At 42.6% G+C, this 18,944-nt stretch overlaps 1 protein-coding gene and 1 long non-coding RNA gene across 2 annotated transcripts in view; one reads left to right on the top strand and one right to left on the bottom strand.

Annotated features, from left to right (window-relative positions):
• The first annotated feature begins 598 nt into the window (after window positions 1-598).
• Window positions 599-2,062, top strand: LOC308336288. Its single transcript, XR_013966144.1, has 3 exons — window positions 599-699; window positions 978-1,038; window positions 1,931-2,062. It is a non-coding gene; the product is annotated as an uncharacterized lncRNA (long non-coding RNA).
• Window positions 2,063-9,174: 7,112 nt separating this feature from the next.
• The window catches only part of kcnb2b (potassium voltage-gated channel subfamily B member 2b), a gene marked incomplete at both ends in the record, with an annotated part of 108,023 nt that continues 98,253 nt past the window's right edge, over window positions 9,175-18,944 (bottom strand). The window contains one exon of the mRNA XM_080793332.1: window positions 9,175-11,160. Within this exon, the coding sequence (XP_080649458.1) occupies window positions 9,175-11,160 (1,986 nt within the window). The remainder of the gene's footprint in view (window positions 11,161-18,944) is intronic.

Here is an 18,944-nt window from a genome sequence, read left to right as displayed (position 1 = left end):
GGCAATGGGGAATTATTTAGCAAAGCCTCATGTACAAACTGCAAAGTAATTTTTAAAGGACCACTTCGCCACTATTCAACCTAATCTGTGTGTTTTTTATCATTAGCATATATGCTAAAATACCCCGGAGTATTATCATTGGTAGTCTGTAGCTCCGTGGGCGCACTTTCAAAGCTGTCGTCCACTTACGTATTTGTCCCAAAGTGACGTAAGTGGATGACCCTCGGTAGGCTCTCAGAAACTACAAGGGACTGGACAGGTAGGGTTGCCGTAGCTAGCCTAGCCGCGAAGGACACGGTCTCTCGCCTACACAACAACGAGTTGTGGCTACTCCACAACAACAAGTCAGTATGGCTACTCCATGGGAGTTTTTGGACGAGATAATGTTAAATACATATTGGCAGAATCTGCGTTAGGGTCGTTATATTATGAACCAGAAATATACGGAGGAAGGAATGCATTGACGGGGACAACACTGCTAGTTGCTGTGGATGGACTGATGCCTGCTGGAGCGACCTAGCTATAGTAGCTAGTAGCTTTCCCTGAACCAGTACGTCGCACACACAAACTTTTCTGCCCAGGAAAAGCCCAGATATAGTGTTGACTGTTTTACTGAGAAGTGGGGACATGCGTTCAGGATGCCTCAAACTGGAAGTTGCAACCGAAGCCCGATGGACCAAGAGGGACATTCAGATTTAAGTAAGTGTTCAATGTATTTACAGCTTATGTGTGTGTGTGTGTGTGTGTGTGTGTGTGTGTCGCCACACCGTATTGTTTACATAAGTGTCAGAGGATATAGGCACGGCTTCAGCCTACAACTTTTCGGTCCTAACATCTTCTATTCATTCATTCAATTCAAAACTGTATGTATGGCATGCCATCTGAAGCAATGTACAGTATTAGCCATGGGCTCGTATGTTTCAGGGTTAGCAATGTAAACATTCAAGTGTTATACCTGTGTCCATTCATTCACTTAGGTCAGCCCAGATGGTACTACAGAAGGCTGATGAAGCTGAAGATGTCTTTGATGGACTGATGGTGAGCCATACATACTCAACTCAAACTTCATACATAAAGCACATTACTGTATTTGCTGTATTTAGTTTGACCCCCTAGAAAACTAGAGGGAATATCATTTTCAATAAAGGTTCACATATTTATATATGCTTTTACAAAGACCAGTGGTCAACCAAAGTCCCGTAAATATACTGTCATTTATACTATAGGCCTACTGTGTCTCACACACTGTTTCACACTGTAGTATTGAATTGTATCTGTAAATCACAACAGATGACAGCGAATTGACTTTTAACCTTTTGTAATATCTCAAAAGAAGAAAAAAGATCATTATCAAAAGTAAGCAACAAACTATACTATAAAACTGATGACAACATTGTACAAATTACTCAAGCAAAGTGCCTTGCACTGATTCATAATCAAACTATTTGTATAGCACCTTTTATGACATGCAATGCAGCTCAAAGTGCTTTACAGAGCAATGGAGAGAAAAACGCAAGGCATAAAACATTGAAATAGAAGGCAGTCATGTAGGTTGGAAGGTCACAGATTCCGTTGTTTTCTTTGGCAGTATTCTGCAGTCCAGAATTGCAGTAATCGAGCCCAGAAAAAACAAAGGCATGGATCAGTGTTTTTGCATCATCTACTGACTGACAGGCTCTGATTCATGCAATATTTCTAAAGGTAAAAAAAGGCAATCTTGGTAACATGATTTGCCAAGTCTGCTTATTATTATCATTGATATTTGATATAGTTGTAGCCTACCTACTAATTTGGTCGGTAATCTTAACAGTCCAATACCCAAGTGTACATCACATGAAACATACTGCACATAGCCTACACACTCAGTCGTCCATTCCAGTAATCATTTAGTGCTTTCACCATTACTGACTCTTGTCTTGTCTCACCACAGCATGTGCGTCTCCTGTCCTGGCCAGAAGCTGCTCCAGCGACATGTCATCATGCAGAACCACCTGCCTCAGTGACCTCTGACTAATGCACTTGTATGATTGTACATGTAGTTTGTTAGTTTCCAGTATAGATTTATGTAAATCAGTACTATTAAAAGATAGTTGATTTGATGTCAAGTTTGTTTTATTTTTTCTCATGTAGGCCTATTGTATTTATACATTTTGACCAATTCCTAATACTCTGAGGCTCAAACTGTCAATATTGCATCAAAGGCCACCGTGATACAAATCATTCACATGTCTGTTTATACAAACAAGACCACAATGGAAATAAGTGTGACTTTGTCAGTGAATGTGTTTTATTGTACTGTAACATAAGGTTTAAAAAACAAGGCCACACAGGCAAAGTTTGTCCTCCTACTCAGATTACAAAAATCGGACAGTGTGCAAGAATCCCAGAAGAAAAAGGATCTAATCAATATTGCTATATAAAAATACTCGTAAAAGTCCAGAATTAAAATTGTACTTGCACAACAATATTGGTAAAGGCTTAGGAGTAGTACATGTCTAATATTTGAAAATGAGATCACATTCTTTTATCAATCCAGATTGTGTTCAATAGCAACATACAAAGTAAATTGTATCTATATAATATACTGTATACTTGGGAGTTCCTTGAAAGCCACTTATTCATCTCTTGAGTTGAAGACAGCCACCGAGACCTCAGCTCCTGCAACAAATAAAGTATTATGCAATTATGGGCCTCTGACCAATCATGAGACAATATGGTAAACAATAAGGTTTTTTATTTTAGCAAAACATTTGAAAAATAGCAAATGTACAAGCTCGCAGCACGGCACCAACTCCAAGTGACGCACTGAGCTTGTATATCTGCTATTTTTGAATAGCCAATGCAAATACAGATGCTTTCCCGGTTTTAAATGCTTTTATGTTTGGTTTGTAGTTTGCAGCTTGATATGGAAAAATTTAGCTCTGTTCCATAGCCTTACTCTGAGGCTATGGACCAGAGCTAGGAAAAATGGTGGCGTTTATGTGGAGGGTGTTCCAGTTACAAACAGCAACAAAATCTTTATAATGCTGTAAGCATCAGAGACACTCGGTATGTCAAATTAATTTATAGACATCACAACAACAACCACGTGTAACAACAAGCATGTATTTTGAAAGGAAATGCATGTGGTCTCCTCCTGTAATGCAATCGCCATTCATTCAGTGTCTGGTGTACTGTACACAGCATTGTAGCTTTAGTTTATTATGACAATAATGACATACCTCTGTTCTGCAACTTCTGCTTCGATGATGATGATGCTCCGCGTCAATTCTTCCATTAGATTGCGGTTGAACTGGAAGATATCTGCGTTGGTGAAATGTTCACTGCACACCCAAAGTGGTTCACACAGCTGGGATTGCATCTGTACTTCATAACGATTTCTAAAAACAAAGCCAGCCAGTGGAATTTCGAGTCCGACGCTGCGCACGTTCGAAATCACTATTACGCTACTTACTATCAGAGACTACTAACTACTATACCACCACTACTGCTGTTACTATTACAACCGCTAAATATTAGCTATTATTATTACTTCTATCGCTTTCAAGTCAACTCTAAACAACACGAGAAACTTTCAGCTGACAGCTTCCTGGGGGCTGCCTGTCTGTCTGTCGCGCAATGCACTGTGGGTATTGTAGGAAATGATATTACCGTGCCTCAGCTCATTACATGACTCGTTCTCCGCAGCGGTTTCGCCAAATGTAAATATTTTTATTGTTTTCATGAACGGATATCATACTAAAGCATGACAAAGGCCATATAATAGTGGCGAACCGATCCTTTAACTGTACACTGAGTTGATATACTTTATAAACACAGATGTCTCTGAGTCGTGTAATGTAACAAATTCAAATGGTTAGTAAATGCACCCAGGGGAAATACAATGAAAACCAAAAACTGTAGGCTATCAGCGAACCAACAGCAATTCATTTCACAGTACAGCAGACGCCACACACAATTTATATACACATTTATTTGTTATCCTGCATATGCTAATAGACGTAATGGGGAACAATGCTCTACAGAAATGTTGACATACATGACATACATGTAGGCCTACCATAACAAAGTGTTCTGTGGTCACATAATTGTTCAGACTACTACATGCATACAAAGATGCCGCTTTGTACAGAAACAGTCTGTAGTTCAAAATGTGTCTACCGATAATGTCCTTCAAAACGGGAGAAAAAAAAGAAGTAACAGGCAGAATACACAAACATGGAAAACAAAACAAAAACAAGGAGGAAAAACACCTGTAGCCATAATGCATACAAGGGGAAGGAGGAGCAAGGTTTGGTATGCACACATGGGTGACAGACGACCATCCTCTCATAGAAATTAAAGACACAGACATTCTGCTTTGTACAATGCCACAAATGATAGTGTCATTGTGAGACAGTAAGACACGACAGCACAGTCCCTTTTTGCTGTTAGCTCACAGATTTAATTTCAGCACCCGCATGTCACTTGAACAAGGGCAGTGGAGGTCAATGCAGATCCCTTGTATAGTCCAGTGGTTCTCAAAGTGGGGGTCCGCAAGGTGTTTCCAGGGGGTCACCAGCAAAACGAGAAAGAGCTTAATAGTTAAAGAAAGGTAGCGAAATTTGTGTCAAATCTGCCAAAAAAAAACGCTTACCACTAGCTTTCTTCACAAATGTGTTCATAAAGGTGTCACCTCTCAATTTATTCCAACCCAACTCCCTTGGGAAACTTTGTGACAGAGCTCTGCTGAAAGTTGGGTACCATTAACAACCTATATAACATATGTGACGTGTCAAACTAGGGGGTTTTCATGATTCTGAATCCATTGCAAGCATTAGTTTTGCACAGAAAACACTCCTTGTGCTAAAAACGGCCATAGCCGTCATCACAAATGTGACATTTGGGCAAGTGGCTATGGCCGAATTTAGCCCAAGGAGTGTTTTTCGTGCAAAATGGGATTTAGAACCTTGAAAACCCCCTAGTTTGACACGTCACATTCTACTTAAAAGTTTCCCAAGGGAGTTGGGATGGAACAAATTGAGAGGTGATACCTGAATGAACAAGCTAGTGGTAAGCATTCTCTTTTGCAGATTTGTGACACATTTCACTAACTTTCTCTAACTATAACCACATAAGGCCCATTTTATAAATCGGAGACACCTTTTTAAATAGCCGATCTACAAACTCAATGCATCGCATTGACTCATTGTGGAACATTTGAAAAATATTTAATTGTGCCAATTTTGGAATAATTCAGGACGACTTCATCCATTTTCAACCTATCTTCATATAATTGGTTCTCACTAACGCTCATGATAACCATTTTTATTCGACAGTCTCTATTATAGCTTCTATTGTTCCAGGAATAGAAAGCCTGCTGTTTAAATTAGCTTGGATGCCCCATCGGTGACAGTTGGGGACGACAACATTTTTATCATTTTATCATGATCATTAGTGAGTAATGACGATCAATTATATTAAGATCAGGTAAAAATGGGCAAAGTCGTCCTTTAACAACACAAATCTTGTCCCTGACACAACATATTTTCAGATGGGAGTCTGTGGCCAAATACATCCATACATACATGTGGGTGTCCGATTGGACCTAGAACATGATTGAGAACCACTGCTCTAGTATACAATTGGCCTGTCCATACTTGGCATTAAAATGTGTCCTGCCAAAATGATGGGTTGTTCTCAACTAAAATGGGGACATGATTACTACAAACAAGGGGGAAAGGGAAATTCTTAATGTGAATTTACAAGTAACAAGTAAAGGCGAGGAGTTAAAAAGGAAAGTTATCACAACCTCCTTTACAAATGAAAAAAAAAAAAAAGAAACAAAAATAACCCCACTGTGAAGGCCTATTCATAGTCTGGATTTTCGGTGGTGAGGTGACCACCGCTCCGGTGGTGAGCTAACCACCGGAGCTGAAATAACGTTGAGTGGTGGTGAGTAAAAACAGAGAGAAGGGCTGGAGCGGTGGCGGTGGTTTGCTCTTCACCGCGGCTCAGTGACGTCATGTTGTAGTTCGGTGGTCACATAACATAACCACCGAAAATCCAGACTATGTATGAGCCTTCACACCCCCACATTTTACATTTGTTCTTGAAAAATGCAAATTAAAAAAAAAGAATCTCCAACTGAGTTTCCCACGTGGGATTATGTTACATAAAAGATAATTCCATGACCGGTCTTTCATTATGGAGTCAAATGATATTGGCCTGGATCTGTGCAGAGAGTAAAGAAAGCATAGACCACAGTGGATCACTGATATGATGGTACCCTCTTCTTCACTCGCTTTAACCAGCATCCTTTACTAATCCTAACCCATAAAATCCACCAAAGGACCATTGTACCTAAGGGAATGCCCATGGGGATGTGTACTGTAGCCACTGGAAGCTCAAAGGCTCAGAGCACTCTATAGTGTCAACAGGCCAGGGGATCAAATCTGAACCATTGATTCAGTGACAGTATGGAACTCTCACTGCTAATCAATTAGAGTAGAAACATCACTCAGTGATGACTGCAATCCCTCTCCTCTCCCTTTCACTCTCTCAATACAGTGACTGTTTAAGTACTATATCTGTGTTCCTTCCTTCCTCACTGGAGATTGATGGCGTTGGATGTGTGGGACATAAAATACCCAGGAGGCAATTCTTTTTTTTTACCAAGACATGGGCTCCAAGACATCAACGTGAGTTTTGACAACATCCTTCCAAAAGTTCAGAAGTTGACACAGCTGTAAAAGAAAAACAGATAACCTATCCAATTGGAACATCAGAGAGTTATAGAAAACCTGAGAACTCAATAACATTACTTGTATCTATTACATAAAGACCTGATTTCTCCTATAAAATTAGATTTTTCTGTACAGTGCTATATGAACAAAGCCAAATGACTTGCTACCTTCTCATAAACAGCAATGTCATGAAAAGGCACGCATCATTTCAACCACCGTATGGCAGGAAATTGTGGTCGTGCTCCATATTGGTTTAGAAAAAATATAATCATTCTCAACATTAAGTCACAAAAAAGTTAACATAACATACTTTGTGTGTGGCCATTGATATCAGATAATCTTATATTTTTGTAATCTATATAAAAGGCCCTGGTGGTCAATTTGGACCCATATCCTAAATGATAATCAAATTTGAGGTCCATTGACATCTGGCGTTATGGCTGGTGACTGACATAATACGCCAGCCACACGGTATTCAAAAGTAAAAGTAAAATTCTCCATTTGCATTGAAATATTGTGGTAGCGGTAACACTGTTAGTTTGCCTCATATTAAAGATATACTATTTGAAAAATACAAGTAGTTTCTGCCTATACACATACAAACCCCCATAGACAGAAAATAAAGTGCCACGATTCTTGGCCTGCATAGATTGCAGTATGCGGTATTGCACTTTCCACCTCTCTGTGAGAACTAACAAGAGAAAATAAACAAATAGAATTCACCCACTTCCTTTCAAAATCATTCTGGATTTTCTCAGACTCACAACTTAATTTTCCACTCAGCCAAGTGCCATGCTAAAACAATAAATAAATATTCCAGCAATAAATTGGAATAAAAGGCAACAATACAACAGATAGGTCGGTGTAAAAACAAAAGCAACGAGGAGAAGGAGAAACAAAACTTTTGATTTAAGTTTGACAGAAAACAGTTTTGTTCACAACAAAACACAATAATTTACTATCTAAGACACTACACAGATATACAAAAAAATGATGTTTTAAATTATCAGCAGGATTGGATGAACTTGCAGTAGTATGGAACAAATGTGTACAGTGATATAAGAGTGCTGACGATATGATAACAGTACAGGTAAAACATCCAAGAGTTGAGTAGAAGAAAATGTAACTACGGTCATAGTACATGTTACCATAATTGTTCTTGAGCAGCTGATACAGATGAAAGCATGAACATGTACTTGATTTGGTCCACTGATAGTATGTTTTTTCTCTCTAGACTATGATTTCTGATTTGCCGAAAAAGAGATTTACAAAGTACAGTAAAAGCTTATACTGGATGTCTACTAATGGCCATATCAACTGTAGTGTTCTATAAATATTCTTATCATATTTTTTGGAATCTCACTTCCCTACTGTAGAAAGCTTCTACATCCAATCTAGTCCTACTTAGTTCATCATTTATTCATTAAGCTACATTTAGATGCACATATCTGATGTTAGAGTAAATTATATATTTGGTCATCTGGGTGGACTCAAGATGTAGAACCAGGAATAAAACATGATATTTTAAACCCGGTCCTGACTTCTAAAAAACGGTCTGATAAATAGATCTAATGGCTGAAGCATTGTGATAGTTCCTGTCCTTACTGGATATTTGGCAACTAACGGCTGTATACGTATTAGAGGAATAAAGGTGATTATGTCTTTCAACCCATATATAATATTTCAGCTATTATTTCAAAGGATGTATATTGGAGGTTCAATTGAAGACCAAACCAGTCATTATGGTAACCAAAAACAAAAATTCCAACATTACAAGTGAATTTCTTCACTAAAAAAAAAAGAAAGAAAATAATTTGCAGGTTTGTCATGAGAACATGTTGCATTTCCACAAAAGGTAATGATATGTTTTTATAGGTCGCTACGATACAACACTCGGACTGAGGTCTCTCAATGCAACACTGCTACCCCCCATTTCACATTAGAAACATTAGTACCTTCAGCAAAAGTGTTTTTCTTTTCCTTGCCATCCTGTGCATTTGCATTGCATTTGTTGTCCTAGTATTTACAGTGGAGTGCTTTCTGCAAACTAAGCACCGTAAAATATCTGTCTTTTTATTTATTTTTATATTTTAAATGCATGCTTTTTTAACGCAAGTCCCTCTGTGCATTTCATTCTGTTGCTAGAAAAAGAAAAGAAAGTAAATATGTACAATGACAGTTCAAAATGTCTGATAAATTCCTTCATTCTGTGTGAGATTCTTAATGTTTGAGCCCACAGTTTTTATGTCCCAGATTCCTTCTGATACAGTACCTGCATTGACCTGTGCAGTTTCTTTGTCAGCAATACACAACAACACAAGTAAAAGGGACTTGTCATGCCATGCAAAAATATCTTCCACTACTGCTGCACCCGTATCCCTCTTCCTCCGCTCGTAAACACCAGGCCAAAGTCTGCAGTGGGACGGTTGACTCACAGCACTCCTCGCAGTCACATGCTGTTTTCACAGCTTGGAGAGACGCCGCTCTCCCCTGGAATCAGGTGGATTTCGGGTGAAAACATGTGATTCTCCACTTTGTGTCCATTTTGGTTGCTGTCAGCCATGACCTCTCCACTCTCACCCATCATGCCCTGGGTGCAATTTTGTGCAGCCATCTTTGGCGATGATGGCGCCACGGACCCACCTGCCACTTCCATCAGATGCATCTCTTCGAGGTTCTCCATGGACCGATCCTCATCGCCTGGTGGCGTGTCGACGACCAGCCTCTTAGGTGACATGGGGCACAAATCTCCCACTGGGGATGGGACCTGCTCCTCTGAGACAGGGAGGAGCGGTGAGGTCTCCCCCTCTGGGGAGTCATCTTCCAGGAGGCTGGAGCTTATGTCCCCGGGTGAAGTGGTGCTGGGGGGTGTAAGCGGGCTTTCGGCAGAGGTTTGTGCAAAGTTGACTTTTAAAACCTTAACTTTAAGAGGGTTGTTGCTTCTTAGAGAGCTCCGGATATTTTCTGCAAACCTGGTGAAACTGTCCCCTTCCTCATTCACCTCCGGGGACTGCAATTCGGCACATGGGTTGAGGGCATCTTTGAGTACAGAACCCTGGGTGCCTTGGTCATCATCATCAGCCCTCAGCTGGCTAAGATCAAGAGGAGGAGGGGCCCTTTGGTGTCTGTCCTTACACGGCTCTGTTCCGTCCTCCATCCTCAAGTTAAGGCCCTCCCCTCCGACCTCTGCGTAGGAGGGGGGCGGGACTTCCTTCATTTCCAGCTCCACTTCCTCTGTTGGGCTCTTGTTGGGTGCAGAGGAGAGCGCCGTCATGGACGTGCTCAGGTTGCTCATGGTGCTCGTCGTGTTGAGATTAGTGAATGACTGCGACTTGGTCATGTGGTTGTAGATATCCTCCAGCTTCTGGACACTGAGGTGCTGTGGGCTGCCCCGGAAGTGCCGTGGACTCTGGTGCGTTCCCTGGGGGGTGCCAGTGGTGGTGACGGTCATCCGGTGAGGGGATCTCAGTAGCACAGACTCAGGGTTGGTCCTGTCCGGGGACAGGAGGCTGCTTTCAGACATGGCACACGAGGCCTTGTCGCCGCCGCCGCAGCGGCTGGGCGACAGGTGGTTGTCCAGGGATGTCTTCTCGTCCTCCGCTCCGTCCACCACCACGTCCATCAGCTCCATGCTGCGCGCAAACGCGTCCTTCAGGTTCATGGAGACGATGCTGCCGTTCCTCTTGGCCCGCTCCAGCGCCTCCCTCCTCTTGATGGCCTTCTCCTGCCTCTTCTGCTCCTTGTAGAACTCTGAGAAGTTGTTGACGATGATGGGGATGGGCAGGGCGATGACCAGCACGCCGGCGATGCAGCAGAGTCCGCCCACGATCTTCCCCAGCAGCGTCTGTGGGTAGATGTCGCCGTAGCCCACCGTGGTCATGGTGATGGTGGCCCACCAGAAGGACGCGGGGATGCTGGTGAACTTGGTGGCGTCCTCGTCCTTCTCTGCGAAGAAGACCAAGCTGGAGAAGATCATGATGCCCATGGCCAGGAACAGGATGAGCAGCCCCAGCTCGTTGTAGCTCCGCTTCAACGTGAAGCCCAGAGACTGGAGGCCCGTGGAGTGTCGGGCCAGCTTCAGGATCCTCAGGATCCTCATGATCCGGAAGATCTGCACCACGCGGCGCACGTTCTGGAACTGCAGCACGCTCCGGTTGGACTCTGTCAGGAAGATGGTGACGTAGTAGGGGAGGATGGCCAGCAGGTCGATGACGTTCAGCGGGCCCTTGAAGAACTTCCACTTGTCGGGCGAGGAGAGGAAGCGGAGGAGGTACTCCATGGTGAACCAGGCGATGCACACGGCCTCCACGTGGGCCAGCTGCGGGTTGTCGTTGCCGTGGCCGAACTCGTCTATGACCTGGAGCTCCGGCAACGTGTTGAGGGACAGCGCGATGGTGGACAGGATGATGAACAGGATCGATATGATGGCCAGGATCTGAAGAGAGGAAGAAAAAAAAGATGGAGATTTCAATGTTATAGCATAAGGTAAATAGGAATCTGAATGCTTATTTACTATCATATACTGTAAAAGGTCACTAACAACTTGAATACTAGTTTTCTGAAATACCTACGTATGTTTCTGTATCAGTGGTTCTCAATATTTAATTCTATGTAATTGGCCGCCGACCCCCATTTGAAAATATGTTGTTCCAGGGACCTACCCAGAAGCAAAGATTTGAGTTAAAAACGTTCACTCTGAAAGAATATATATTCAAAGATTTGTGCCACATTTTCACGATTTTTCAAAAATAGCAGACCTACGGCACGCTATGAGCTTGTAGATCTGCTATTTTTCAATAGCTAAAGCATAACATAATGCTAACACCAAAAGGGGTTCCCGCCCCAAAATGGGTTAATGCACTTAAAAACCAAAGGCCCGTTGCCAAATAGGCTATGTGTTTAGCTTGCGCTCTTCAGCTAATTAAATATGGCTCAGTGAATGGTGGCATACAGTTAAGATGCATTGTGAAAACTCTGAGGCGTTCGGTTTGACTGGCACGTAGAGAAATCTACATCAAAGAAGTGATGGCATATAAAACAACACAAATGAGTTAGAAATTGATCAGACTTTTTATTTCAAAGGCTGGCTGGGAGCGCACATGAATGAAAGTGTGCCAATTTATGACAGATGGGGCGATGCAATAATGATGTAAAATAACATAAAAGGGTAATGAAACATCCCTGTTCACAAAGTATGGGGATAGATATACAGTAGTAGGACAGAAATCTATCATTGTAGAGAGCAGTAGATTAAATCAATATGCACAACAGGCAAGGAGCTGGTAGAAAAGGATTCTAGCTCCACCTGTTGACGGCTATCTAAAAGTGCTTCCACACACATTTGATCGATTTCAAAAGCTTTCACCAGTCTGACAAGACATACAAATATCATCAGTGTTAGATTTGAGCATTAATATGCGAAAAGCATAAAGGAATATTCAGAACAATGACATACAGTTAGTGAATAACTGGGTGATACACTCTAATAGCAAGTCTTCTGTGGAGGCTGGTTAAAAAAATAGTTATAGTGTCTAGTGTCTACCATATGTTTCCAAAAGAACAAACCCGTAAAAAAGGAAAGAACTGCTTGCTAAGGACCCTGAGTAAGTATCGCTTTGATATGAAGGAGAAACATTGTGTCACAATGTTCCCACCGTGTGTTGTGGAGGTATGGCCACAAACATCCATCATGTTAATGATGTAATAATGACCTCTCACATCATTATGACATGTCATTCTGCTTCAACTGGAGGTCAGGGACAGCCCGCAGAGAGACACTCACAGGCCTTAAAGGAACATCTTTTTTTCAACCTGTCACCAATCACCATATACCAATGCTTACTATAGGACGTGCCATTTCTGTCTACAGAGGTGGGCTGTGGATAGCCTGAAAATGTACAGGGTACATGCTGATGCCACTGTCAACGGGATAAAAAAAGAAAGAGAAATAGTAGCCATAGTTGTCGAAACAATTTTCAAGCATACCCACCTCTGAGAGTTTCATACAAATGAATGAGTGAGGAGTAAGGTTAACGTGTGTGTGTGTGTGTGTGTGTGTGTGTGTGTGTGTGTGTGTGTGTGTGTGTGTGTGTGTAATATTATTGGCTTGCCTTACTTGACCCCCTCCTCCCACCTTCCTATATGCTCTCTTCCTCCACTACTGCCTTCCGGCCTTGCACCAGCACGGATAAACACCTCCTTAGAAATCTGAACTTCTTTCTGCAGCTTTCCTCTATGTTCCCTTCTCGGTCTCATCAGCCCACACAGGTGAAAAGTCCTACACTCCCGCTAGCGCAGAATAACTTATATATGCCAAAAACGCCCTTGTTCCGAATGGCTGCAGCCTTAGACATGGAGGCACTGGCTGTACCCGGCATTCTCGTTGTGAGTTATTTAACATTCTCCATGAAAATCGAATCACCAGATATGAAACGGCTCCTTCAAGGCAGCAAATCTGAGACAGCCCAAATACTGATTAAGCACCACCGGCTTGCACAGAACTATGACTTAAATAAGTTTAAACGCTGACCATTCCATACATTTCCGGAGGCATTTTCCATAGCTCCTTTGTGAGTTATGATCATTTGAGAAATGTCAGAGTCGGAAATGGAACTCAAGGATTTGGGCACTAGCCCAGAGGGCTCCATGCAATCTCCATACTTTCTCCAGTGGGCTCTATTCAAATGATGACTAGTGAAGACACTAAGACATAATAACAACCACCACAGGCTGGGGGCACCCACTACAAAACTCCTGTCAGATGTTATAACATCTATACATCATATACTGTAGTTCCAATCCAAACTCTAAAAATGAGCATGGCAAAGTGAGCAAAGGTTCTGTGCCAATCTAGGGGGGGGAGATAACATTGAAATACTGCTGTCAACTTTCAAAAGTATAAAGCGTCTCCTATATGGATGCATAACTATATCTGACAGAAAATGCACAATCATTTAGAGTCTAGTTTTAGAGATAGTATTACTCAAAGTGTTCATATAACACAGCTCTGTTTACACGTTTATTGTATTTTTGATCTTGATTGTTTTGTTCCACTTTTGCTTTGGCAATGTAAACTTATGTTTTCTCATGCCAATAAAGCTCCTCTGAATTGAATTGAATTGAGAGAGAGAGAGAGAGAGAGAGAGAGAGAGAGAGAGAGTGAGTGTGAGAGAGAGAGAGACAGAGAGACTGTGTATTGTTTATTTACCCAATATAGTAGTAAAGACCAAATCGTTAAAGTGAAACAAATTAAAGTAAAAAGTTACAAATTGACTTTAAAACAACTAGAAAACTAGTGGAAATAGTTGCCTAATGGGCCGTCCACACCAACTACTTTATTGAATGTAGTGGATGGCAGAGTCCACATACAGTACCACGACTACAGTGGTGAACTGATTTATAAGGTAGTCACAGTGCTTGTTGTGGATGGCCCTTAAGGGCATACCTGCCAACATTAGGCCATGAAAAAGAGGGGTATTTTCTGGGATATCGGCAGATGGCCTGCACTCAAACAACCCTTACACCACGGATTTACCACTTATGTAATAAAAGTTTTGAAAGAAAACTTTTGATAATACGGAAGAAATACAAGGATTGGAAATAACTTCATTTGTGTTCATACATAGCTCACTTTCCAGATGGGGGACCCATAGCTAAATACAGATTTGGGAGTCCTTGACATAAAAAAGTCCCACCTCTACCAGGCCAAAAACACCAACACGGAAAAACCTGGCAGAGAGTGACAATGTGAGAGAGGAGGAGAGAGACAGTGTCCTGGGCTCAAAGTGTTGCCATTAATGAATGCTGGTGCTTATTGGGTTAAACCTATTATCAGCTAAGTGAAGCGGCCTTGGCGTGGCCTGGTGCACTGCAGAAAGACGGGCGACCACTGTGCCTCTGGGACACAGTTTGCTTCCCTGCCCACCCCCCTAACCTCGTAGAAAGCTTATTTAAGTTTCAACCTCTGGATTCGAGCCACCGATCAGACAACCTTAGTTTTTGCCCCTGTTGCGGAACAGCTTGGCACACCGTCAGCTCCTGAGACAGGGGAACGGATTACGCCTGCAAGATAATGGTTTTGCACAGTTTAGAGGCTCGCTGAGGCATAGTAGGACTATTTGCTTACACAACTGACCTTCCGGTTACGGTACTATACTACGGTTACAGTACTATCATAATCTATGATTTGTGGAGCCACAAGGACATGGTATCACTCATATTTTAGAGGTCATATACCTTCTTCATTTAGAAGTGCCTTAGCTGCCGCCCTGGGATACTGTTAATCTTTCTATACGTTCCACACTATGGCCTTCTCCACACTTATGTACAGCTGAATGAACAATGTATGTGCACCTGCGCGCGTGCACACACACACACACACACACACACACACACACACACACACACACACACACACACACACACACACACACACACACACACACACACACACACACACACACACACACACACACACACACACACACACACACACACACACACACACACACACACACACACACACACACACACACACACACACACACACACACAGTGATTTATCGTTTCAGTGACCCGGTACCATGTGATCTCATCTTCCCATGCACCCACGGACTCACGGACATCAGCACCAAATGGCATTTTAGAGCGAGGATGAGCAATTTTGAGGTGGCTTACATTAACCTCCTGTAATTGTGTGGGAGTATTTAAGAAGATCAATTACTTTGGGTCAAGTCTTCTTTGCTCCTGATTTGCATTGAGCGAGGCACAGCATTGCATGTCGTGAGCCGGAGACTAGTATAATCCCTGGATCTAAACATGACCTGCGAGTTACCCTGGGGGTTAATAATTATTTTAGTGCTTAGCACACTTTGCAACGTAACAGAACATGATAAACGTCTGTGTAAGCGATCAAAACTGTAATTGTGGTGAAAACGGTAGTGGCTTGGTAGTGAATTTTGAAAACCTGGATATTTCTGTGTTTTAAGTGATATTTTTCAGGACACTAGTTTGAAACCCAGACAATCCCGGCCAAACCCGGGCATCTTGTCAATGTATAGGTACAATGTCAACTTTAGCTCAAGCCCTGAAGTTGGGTGATGGGTGAATTTAATGTTTGGACTACAGGCGGGGATACTCTCTGTAGTCACTCTGTATATCAAAATGCAAAAGATGCTAAATGAACGTCCTTTTTTAACTTAGCTGTCTATACAGTTGAAAGGGAGTTCTGAGTATTCAGAACTATTTGTTAGTTAACACCATGAATTTGCCGCATGTCACAGGCTTTAGCTTTATGTCTCTCCATCACCTTCTCCTCTCATCCTCACATATCTCTTATTTGTAAAGGTTCTGTCTCTTCAGCAAACCCCAAGCAGGCCATGCTCAGCCTATGGACGAGGGCTCATTGACTTGCTTACAGTGTGATGATTACACAGCTGAGTGACACACTTCAGCAGTCTACTGTGCTTCTGGCCCCTGTGCTATCTCTACCGCCCATTTCAACAACAGGCACTGCTTAACACGATTGCCCTTTGAGAGAGAGATTAGAGAATTAGAGAGCCCATTCAAAGTGATCGTGTGAATTTGAGAGGAGCAAGTGTTTGACAGAGAGTTTATATGTGCGTGAGTTAGAGAGCACAAACACGCGCGGGCGAGAGAGTGAGTGAGGTGTTATATTTATTTCAAGTTATCGCAATATTTGCTTAGCCTAGAGTCCCCTCATAGACAGAACAAAACACACAAAAAATGTATTACTGCTCTCACAAAATGTAAATCAACAAATTGATTAACCTACCACTTATTATTTTATACTGCACAATGGAGTCATGCAAAAATTGTGACAATAACCTATGTGAGCTTGTATCTTGTATCTATTATTTTATTAAGATTACCGATAATAATAATATTTTTTATAATCGATTAACTCAATTTGTTCAATTAACTGTTGCAGGCCTAATTCTTCTGCCTTCATGTCCCTGGTATATATGTACTGTATGTAGGCAATGAGCATGATTCCCCAGCCCCCTCCCTCCCTCCATCCATGGCTTCAATGAGCTGGCCTGGCGTGAGCTCCTGGGGGAAGCCTGGATGGAGCAGGAGGTGTGAGCTTTGCCAAGGGGAGTGTTTTGGGCACTGAAGCGAGAGGCCTCTCTGCAGGGTTCTGCGTCTCTCAAAACTCCTGTCATCTCCGTCGCTGGCCTTTGAAAATACTATTACCACTCTCTGCATCCACTCCTCCACCACTACCCCACCCACCCCGCCCTCCTTTCTGAGTCAATAGTCAACAGAACACTAACTCCTCTCTAACTGCCCTGTCACTATACTGACAGCCCAGTGGACGCTAACCGCTACGGCTCGCTGTGCATGTCGCCTGCTTCCGCAGTTACCCCCAATCGGATCCTCCCGGCACGCTGATGTGAACTCTGTTGATGTACACTGAAGAAGATGAGGGAGGAGGGGTGGGGGGTTGGGGGGAGGGAGTCACATCACCACACCAGTGACCCGTCTGTCAGCTCGGGGTGGTTGGGCGGGGGGGGGGGGGGGGGTTGGTTGCTATTGATTGTGTACACTTCACATTATGGACACAGCCTAGGAGCTCGGCTGGCTTGGGCGAGCGGCTTAATATCGATCCTGCTTGGAGCTCTTACTGGCCATGATGCGGTTCCGACCCCCCCCCCCCGCTGCCCCTCCACCAGCCCACGTCATCAATTTGTGCAGGATTAATTGAGCTCCTGCTCAGGTATGATAATTTTTTGCTGCCGAATCAATCCAGGTGATCATGGCTATGGTAATGGCCATTGATCCGGAGGTCAGTGTGGTGGTATATCTTCCCATGAGCCTGTGAATCTCTTCCAGATGGGATGATCCTATGTCAAAGCACCCAGACATGGATGGCTGTTCAGAACCTCAGCACCCATTTAGAGTCACGCAACATCACGGCTTAATCTGCGCAAAATGCTACATTGAATAAATCCTGGAAAGAATTTCCAGGAAATTTAATTAAATTTCAAAAGAAACAGTGGCTCCAGCCTCCATTATTTCATGTTTCTGAGCACCTGCCCTAAAACCTGGGCTAGCGTTCCAGAGGGGCATCAATTCTACTAATAAGCCAGTACAGTATTAATAATAACGCAGGTACAGTACCAAGACAGAGGGAGTTTAGAAGCTTAGACAAAGATGACAGAGCTGAATACACGCCACCGTGCAGGGATCCAACACTAATCATCTTCTCTCCCACACAAAGCCTTTGTCGGTTGAGTAACTTGGCTGGCCAGTGTCCAAAGTATTCACAGAGAGAGAGAGAGAGAGAGAGAGAGAGAGGGGTATTTTCTGGCTGCCCACTGGCTATGTACGAGTTCATAAAACATGGGAGAGATAAAGATGAAACTTTGTAAATTCCATAAAATTCAGACAATTGAATACAAAAAGTAATTTGCATGACGTAGAAGGGCCATTTCAATGATGAATTCACAGTTTAGTCTGAAAAAGGCTTAGCTGGCCTTATAGTGCCATGATAATGATGGCTAATTATTTCAGGAAAAGCTATTGAGCTGTTCATTTTTCGTAATGTAGTCAATAATTGAAGTGGATCTAAAGTATTAGTCTTGGCTTAACACAACGTTTCAACGTAGCCATGAGGTGTCACTTGCAATTAAATGTGTCATCTGTACAGTTCAGCATGCTACACCATGCTTGAAAACCCATCTGAGGAATATTGGTGTTAATATGATTAGCTATAATTTCAGGGTCAACCAGAGAAAGGTTACACATTAGTCCCTCAATAATCATGCGTCACCAGGCTTTCCAAAGCACCTGTGGAATGCCTGGTTTCTAATTACTGATCATTGCTCTGATCCAGTCTAGTGTAGAGTCTACTGTATCCGGTAATTTGGACGCACGCACGCACGCATGCATGCACGCATGTACGTATGCACGCACGCACGCACGTACGCACAGTAAAATCACACGTTTCCAGTCTGCAAGTACCTTTAGTCTAAGGTCACATTCCCACCTAATACTTCGGTATTGTGTATGGGCGGATAAATTGGGATTCTTGCATATTTAATTTGCTGCGGTTTGCCTTCACACTGTCATCTGCAGCAATTGGAAACGCAGCAGGGGGGACCTTTATCAATGTGTTCCATTCATAAACTAGCCTACACAGTGAAATCTATGGTGATAAAATTATACTCATAACGTGCATGGCTGCACTGTTCTTTT

This window comes from Protomyctophum bolini (genome assembly GCF_963924005.1).
Source record: "Protomyctophum bolini genome assembly, chromosome: 21".
Lineage (NCBI taxonomy): Eukaryota > Metazoa > Chordata > Actinopteri > Myctophiformes > Myctophidae > Protomyctophum > Protomyctophum bolini.
Note: the sequence above shows the minus strand (reverse complement) of the source record. Positions and strands in the feature narration are given on the sequence as shown.